Source organism: Kryptolebias marmoratus, linkage group LG1 (genome assembly GCF_001649575.2).
Source record: "Kryptolebias marmoratus isolate JLee-2015 linkage group LG1, ASM164957v2, whole genome shotgun sequence".
Classification (NCBI taxonomy): Eukaryota; Metazoa; Chordata; class Actinopteri; order Cyprinodontiformes; family Rivulidae; genus Kryptolebias; species Kryptolebias marmoratus.
The window spans coordinates 30,573,820-30,581,393 of record NC_051430.1 but is presented as its reverse complement, the minus strand read 5'-3'; the positions used below and the strand labels follow the sequence as shown (position 1 = coordinate 30,581,393).

The 7,574-nt window shown below is 50.1% G+C and overlaps 1 protein-coding gene across 2 annotated transcripts; it reads right to left on the bottom strand.

Annotated features, from left to right (window-relative positions):
• Positions 1-376: 376 nt before the first annotated feature.
• On the bottom strand, positions 377-7,425 carry pomt1 (protein-O-mannosyltransferase 1). 2 transcript variants are annotated; one of them, XM_017436562.3, is made up of 20 exons: positions 7,273-7,425; positions 6,234-6,355; positions 6,058-6,164; positions 5,922-5,972; positions 5,678-5,824; positions 5,044-5,152; positions 4,908-4,967; positions 4,737-4,830; positions 4,478-4,633; positions 4,189-4,319; positions 4,005-4,100; positions 3,846-3,938; positions 3,437-3,533; positions 2,850-2,942; positions 2,638-2,758; positions 2,085-2,182; positions 1,880-1,993; positions 1,678-1,804; positions 1,426-1,603; positions 377-1,193 (listed from the first exon to the last, which is right to left on the bottom strand). In XM_017436562.3, exons 2-20 carry the CDS (start codon positions 6,344-6,346, stop codon positions 1,019-1,021), a joined length of 2,160 nt encoding a protein of 719 aa, XP_017292051.1. In that variant the 5' UTR covers positions 6,347-6,355; positions 7,273-7,425; the 3' UTR covers positions 377-1,018. The 2 variants fall into 2 exon arrangements, with proteins under 2 accessions (XP_017292051.1, XP_017292049.1); XM_017436560.3 differs by lacking the exon at positions 7,273-7,425 and adding an exon at positions 6,916-7,256.
• Between the last annotated feature and the right edge of the window lie 149 nt (positions 7,426-7,574).

Sequence of the window (7,574 nt, the reverse complement as noted above, 5' to 3'; positions counted from 1 at the left end):
CAGAGAAACATAGTCCCTCCAGCGTGTCCTGGGTCTTCCTCTGGGCCTCCTCCCGGTGGGACGTGCCCAGAACACCTCACCAGGGAGGCGTCCAGGAGGCATCCTCACCAGATGCCCGAGCCACCTCAACTGGCTCCACTTCTTTTATTAGTATTTTAATTTTTATTGTTTTTTTGTCATTTATATGTTTATTTCTTTTTATTTTCTGAATTTTCCAGTTTGTTTTGCAAACCTTATTTTGACCTTTTCTTCACATTTGTTGCGTTTTGTTCCTTTGTGAATAAACATAAGTTTCTCCTTGGGATGAATAAAGTTACTGATTCTGATTTGTCTCCACAAACAGGAAGTCTCTCAGAAAAAAATAAATAAAAGCATACTGTTTCAATCTGGAGCTTTTATTTTGTGATCAGACATACATCCTGTCGTTGAAAATCCTCCTCACAGGAAGAGCTTCTTACACAGAGGCCGATGATATGTCCAGGAAGTAGCTTGTTTTGTCCAGCTGCAGCTTGAATGCAGAGAAAAGCTCTGGCATTTCATTTACTGATGAAGAGGAGGAGGAGGAGGAGCAGCAGTGTGAGCTCATAATATCCTCAGAGTTCAGGGAGTTTAGGCTCATTCAGCAGCTTCGTCCATGTTTATCACAGACGGAGCAGAGAGCAGTGTGGACGGAGAGACGCACTGAGACTCGCTTCCTTAACGACAAAACAAACATCCTCCATTTGTCCAGGATGTCCCAGTGTGTCTTGGTGTCTTTCAGCATCTCTCAGTCTCTTGGTGTCTCAGTTGGTCTGACTGAGTTTGACATTATGACTTTCTTGGACTCTCGTCGTCTCCAGCAGTGACAGTACAGGACGTCCTAGTGTCTCTCAATGTCTCTTACATCTCTTACTGTGTCTCTCAAAATCTATCTATGTCTCTCAGTGTTTTAGTTTGTCTCTGTCTCTAGCACTGGCAGTAGAGGACATTTTAGTGTCTCTCAATGTCTCTCAGTGTCTCTTAGCATCTCTCGGTGTCTCTAGCGTCGGTGGTACAGGATGTCCCAGCTGTCTCTCCACTTCAGCGCCTGCAGCTGATTGGCTGACAGCTCCGGGGTGCCGTAGGTCAAAGGGCAGAACGTCCAATAGGACAGGAAGACGGACAGCAGGACAGCTGATGTGCACACGCAGAGCGCACGTCGGTGTGTCGCACCGCTGCAGACAAACACACACAGGTTAGCCGAATCCCGGACGAGCCCCCGGTACGACCCGAGCCGACTCACCGGCACCAACAGGAAGCAGCTGAACTCAAAGATTTTCAAAATTAAAGCTCTGTTAATGTGTATCAGTCAATCAAGAAGCTTCTTTCTTTGAGTAGAAACAAAAATAAAAACTCTAAAACATTCAGACACACTGAGGAAAATATGTTTTTCTGTTTTACTCCTACCTGAGCAGGTGAGTGTGGACGTGCTCCAGCAGGGCGGGGCTCAGCAGGTACAGGTAACACAGGGCGGGCAGGTAGTGATACAGGAAGAGAGTTCTGTCCATCAGCAGGAAGGGGACGAAGTTCACCGACCAGCCGCCGACACACACACAGCCCAGAAGAACAAACCGCTGCCACTCACCTGAAACACACACACACCCAGAGTCAGCACAGATCAGAACCAGCCCTGACACCAGAACCTCAGAGGATCTCTACCATCAGGAAGGTCTTTGAAGCCCCGCCTCCTCCTCAGCAGGTACACAGCTGCCAGCAGCTGATAGGCCAGCAGACTGAGGTTGGCCACGCCCCATGAGAGTGGGTTACCAATCAGGTGGATCTGAGCCTGGAACAGAAGAGCCAATCAGAGAGGAGAACTGCACTCTGTGTGTGTGTCTGAGTGTGTGTGTGTGTGTGTTACGTTGGTGGCAGCGTGCAGCCAGTAAGCAATGTTGGTTTCCATGGTGATCCACTCAAAGGGGGCGGAGCTGTATTTGTGCTCAGATGCTTCCTGTTTCACCGTCAGCATCTTCCACTACAGTGACATCACAGCATGACATCATCAAAGCGAACCGCTTCCCGGTGCTCTGATTGATCAATAAACAGTGATGCGTTCGCGGTCCTACCTGCAGCTCCACAAACTTCGCCCAGAAGGAGATTTTTCTGTCAACATCGATGTGAGTCGGAGAATGAAGCTCCGCCTCCCGCTCCTTCTGCTCCTGACCTGCAGGTGATGCATCATGGGATACCGTGATGTCACAACACTTCGTTTTAGCAACTGAGCTGAAAACTCAGGTAAACAACCAAACAGGTGAAGAGCAGAGAGACGGGAGGAGCAGACAGGAGGAGCAGATGGGAAGAGCAGACGGGAAGAGCAGACGGGAAGAGCAGACGGGAGGAGCAGACGGGAGGAACAGACAGGAGGAGCAGGCAGGAGGAGGAGCAGACAGGGGGAGCGGACAGGAGGAGCAGGTAGAGGAGCGGACAGGAGGAGCAGACGGGAGGAGCAGATGGGAGGAGCAGACAGGAGGAGCAGGTAGAGGAGTGGACAGGAGGAGCAGACGGGAGGAGCAGACGGGAGGAGCAGACGGGAGGAGCAAACAGGAGGAGCAGGTAGAGGAGGAGAAAGGAGGAGCAGGTAGGAGGAGCACACAGAGGAGGAGGAGTTTCGGGTCGTACTGGTTCCGTATCGGTGCTCCTCCACGGTCCAGACCAAACTGCTGCTGTGAGACTTGAAGTGTTTTTCTGCTACGACCTCCAGCTGACGGAAACCCCAGTCTGGAAGAGACACACCGCTCAGCTGCACACACACACACACACGCACACACACACACATTAACACTGAGCATCCTCACGAGGTCACTTCCTATCGGGTCACTTCCTGTGAGCACCTTCAGAACAGCTGACGTGTTGACGTGAACCAATCGAACTTCAGACAGGATCGTCTTCCACACCTCTGACTCCGCCTCCCTGTTTGTGACGTCCTGAACAAACAAACAAACAAACAAACACAGATGGATCCAGAACGAGTGAATTAATGAATCAGTTCAGAACTCGAGGACGCTCTGAGAGGAATATGATGTTTTGCTGTCTGCAGTCTGAACCTCACCACCAGGTGTCGCTGCAGCTCAGATTATTAACTAATTATTACATTAGTTATTATTAATTATTATAAATAAAACATGTTTATAATAAATATCTGCCAACAGACAGAAGGTTAAATCCTTCAGATCTAACTCAGGTTAAAAACACATGAAGAAGAAAACTTTCTCAGATTTATTACTCAGGTTCTACAGGTTCTGGATCAGAACTGTAATATTAAATATAAAATGTTGACCTCGGATCACGTGTTGGATTACTCTGTTTTTCCTGCTTCCTGTCTCATGTTTCTGGTGCTTGAAGAACCCGATCAGAACCGGACCGCTCAGGTTCCTGACAAACACTCAGAACTGAACTGATGAAGATCAGCTGGACTCACCACCCTCCACAGGTTCTGAGCCGGCATGGAGACGTTAAAATCCATGTATCCGGTAACCTCCTGAGCGTGAGGACTCATGGGAGCCGCTACATCGTGACTGGGACACGCCAGGAGAAAGAGAAGAAGAAGAAATCAGCTGGTTCTGCTTCACAGCAACAAGAGGCAGAGAGAAAACTGCAAATCCCAGAATGCATTTCACCGACAAACTCAGAGTCTGACCAGATATTCAGCTCATATCACCTGCTGGTGTTCTAGTTCTGGTTCTGTACCGCTAACTAACTAACTACCTACCTACCTACCTAACTAACTAACTAACTTGTTTTGGTTGTGGCGAGCTGAACCAACTCTCAAATGTCGTTTTTTCCTTGAACTCATCAGGAAACATGTCGTTATCATGTGAGCTGTTTACCTGTTGAGTAAGCGTGATGTCATCCCGTGAACCAGCTGGATGACATCACCATGATGGACAGGTCGAGGGGGCGTGTCCACCACCAGCTCCTGTCTACGCCAGAGACAGACACCTGTTAGACAAGAACTATGTCAAACAGGTGACCTGCAGGTGACCTACCTGCCCGGATGTTTGATGATCCACCAGTTGTTGACGTCTTTGAAGGGATAACAGGTGACCTGCTGCTGATGCGAGCTGCCTCGCCCATTTTCATACCTGAACGCAGCAGACAGGAAGTTATAAAACACAGAGGCTACATGGAAGGGCTCTGATTGGCTGATGGGTCGAAGCGAGCTGGCAGCACCTGATTGGATAGTTGGCTCTGTGAGAGTGAAGCCAACATGGGACTGGCTTGGAGGCGGAGCTTCTTAAAGTCACCTGACTGCCATAAGCAACTTCTAGAGGCTGACCCTGAGTGATCCTGGAGAGACCCCCCTAAAACAATCAATCAATCAATAGGTCCCAGTTGGACCTCTAGAACAGACTGAGGTTCTCCTACAGAGTTCAGAATCAAAGAAACCTCCTAAAGAACACTTGAACCTGCTGAGGAACCTCAAGAACCACCTGTACGGGTTCTGTGTGGGCGTGGTTACCTGCAGACTGGCTTGGAAGGCGGAGCTCATCAGCTGGTCATGAGGTCCGCTGTGGTTCAGGAGACTCAGGTGAACGTAGAACCAGAGCACGTAGAGCAGAACTGGAACCACAATCAGACACACAGCTCTGCACACACACTGAGCACACACACTCATCTGCAGCAGAACACGTTCTGTCAGTAAGAACCGGGTCACAGAACCACACAGATCAGTACAGCCTGAGCGATCTGAGCATGCTCAGTGAGAAGCAGCAACTCACATGACTGACGGCTCGGTCTCCAATCAGGTTCCAGGTGTGCACAGAGGCCACACCCACCAGCAGCAGGTAGGAGAACACGCCCATGTACTTCACCCTGACAACAAACACGTTAAAAACACGCTTAAAATGTGTTTGTGTTCCGGATAACGACAGCTAGAGAACGGTTCTCACCCGACAGCCGCCGCACAGGAAACTCCAGAGAGCAGGAGCCAACCATACCTGGACCAGGAGCTGAGGGGGAGGAGCTTCAGATGAGAGCAGATTCTTTACAGGTAGACAGGTGTGACTGCATCACAGTCAAACTTACCTGGCTGGGGCGTTGTGGAAGCGCAGGTATGAGAAGAAAGCCAACAGGGTGAAGAAGATGAGAACTGACTCCAGTAACATGAAACGTGATTGGACGATCAGAGCGTTCTCTGGAAGGGAAACAGAGTTCAGAAGGACAACACAAACGTTCCACGCTCCTTTGAGTCCCCGAACGCCCCACACTTGTTTGAGATCCCTGAATGTCCCACGATTAATTGAGTCCCTGAACATCCCACGCCTGTTTGAGTCCCTGAAAGCCCCATACTTGTTTGAGTTCATGAACGTCCCACGCTTGTTTAAGTCCATGAATGTCCCATGCTTAAATGAGTCCCCAAACGCCCCACGCTGATTGAGTCCCTGAACGCCCCACGGTTGATTGATTACCCAAACGTCACACGCTTCATTGAGTCCCTGAGCGCCCCACGCTTGTTTCAGTCCCCGAACGTCCTACGCTTGTTTCAGTCCCCGAACGCCCCACTCTTGTTTGAGTCCTCGAACGTCCCACACTTGTTTGAGCCCCTGAAAGCCCCATGCTTGTTTGAGTCCCTGAATGCGTCACGCTTGTTTTAGTCCCCGAACTCCCCACGCTTGTTTAAGTCCCTGAACGCCCCACGCCTGCTGGAGTGAACTCTTACCCAGCAGCAGCAGCAGTGCAGCTCCCAGCGCCGACAGGTGAGAAAACTTCAGCTCCAGAGTCAACAGGTAAACCAGAGGAACACAGAGAGCCCCGCAGAGAGCCGGCAGCAGCCGCAGACTCCACACGCTCACACCGCCGGGATACTCTGTGATGCAAAACAAACACACCAGCAGGACCACCAGGTTAAACCAGGAATTCATCTGTCCTGCTTCAAACCGGGTTCAACTGGCTGCTAATGGTACCTGCTCCAATTCGGTTCCACACGAAATTCCCATCGAAGCCCCCCAAGTACGCTGGAACAACAAGAACAGGAAGAGACGATGGAACGAGGTGTCTGACACAAAAACAAGTGTCACAAACAGTTGTCATGGAAACAACCTCCAAGGGCCAGGATCATGTGACCGAGTGGCGGTCCGCTGTCGTCAATGAAGAAGACCCTCTTCATGTAGAGAGACACAAACTGTCCGTAGTAGACCTCATCGAACCTGCAACAGGGAGACATTCTAAAACCGGTCAGAACCACGGAGAACTCACACGTTATCAAACACACTCACACCACGGCGCTCGGGTAGCTCAGGAGGCTCAGCCTGGTCCAGAAGGCCAGCAGGGACACCAGAACCAGAACCAGGTCCACCTGAGCTGTCACCACCAGGGGGAGCTGCAGCATTGCTGACACCTGCACAGGTGAGAAAAATAAAACCGGAACAGCTTTCAGGAGGTGAAAGATTAGAACCTGAGCATCTTTACATCCATCCATTTTCTTTAACCACTTCTCCATTCCAGGTCGCGGGTAGCTGGTGCCTAACCCCAGCAGTCACTGTGCGAGAGGCGGGGGACACCCTGGACAGGTCGCAAGTCCATCACAGGGCCACATATAGACAAACAACCATTCACACCTAGGGACAATTTTAGAGTCATCAATTAACCTAACATGCATGTTTTTGGTCTGTGGGAGGAAACCGGAGTACCCAGAGTAAACCCACATGTGCAGGGGGAGAACATGCAAACTCCACCCAGAAAGGATGGGGAAGTGATCCTGCAACCTTCTTGCTGGGAGGCAACAGCTCTAACCACTATGCCACTGTGCCACCAAGCATCTTTACAGTAATACCAAAACAAACACTGAGGTCCCTGAACGCCTCACACGTAGTGACAGAGTGAGGCGTTCAGGGACCTCATTGAATTTTTGTATCAAAACAAAATAATTACATGAAATAAAGGTTTCACAGATCCTACCTGAATTATAAATAATCTCTATGTTCTGGAGGCTGACCCGGTCCAGATTTGACCCGGATAAGTGATGTGGGTTTTGAACTGGATCTGGATATCACCGGTTCCTTTCTGAGCTGCCACGATATGACTAATCTCAGGAACGAAGCGGACCCGCTAAGGCTGATTATTGTTATTTATTGTTGTTGTTTATTTGTATTTAACACATGTAGCCCTGCGGTGAGTCGTGTTCCGGTTCGGTTCTTCCTGAAAACAAACTTTGGCTGTTAGCATTAGCCTGCTAGCGTGCAGTTCTCGCGAGAGTTCCCGCTCCGGTACCGCGTCAGGTTCGGGCGCTGTGGCCCGTCTGCTGCAGTCACGTACGTGTTTTCACACCGACCACCTCTCCGGAGACCCGCAGGGTTCGGCTCGGTTCGGTTCTATCCGGTCCGGTGTGCCGTGGAGTCCACTAAGCTCGTGCTGCTTGCCGATTCGTCCAATCCGCGCTCCACTTCGTGAGTTCGGGTTACCACGGAAACAGAGCCGAAATTACACGAAGTGTAGGTTGGCGCATGCGCAGACGGAGAAGGTTAGTTTGAGCGTCATTTCTTGTTTTTACTCCTGATATTAATGTCCAATCATTCATACTCGACAATAACAATCAAGTTTAATAACATTTTACAAAT

Bases quoted from the DNA above. Each gene is read 5' to 3' on its own strand.
- pomt1 (XM_017436562.3), bottom strand. From the start codon at position 6,346: ATGCTGCAGCTCCCCCTGGTGGTGACAGCTCAGGTGGACCTGGTTCTG. The intron at 4,968-5,043 runs GTAAGTTTGACT...CCTCCCCCTCAG, and splicing joins TTCCACAACGCCCCAGCCAG to CTCCTGGTCCAGGTATGGTT. The intron at 1,604-1,677 runs GTAGAGATCCTC...TGTGTGTTTCAG, and splicing joins CTTCAAAGACCTTCCTGATG to GTGAGTGGCAGCGGTTTGTT.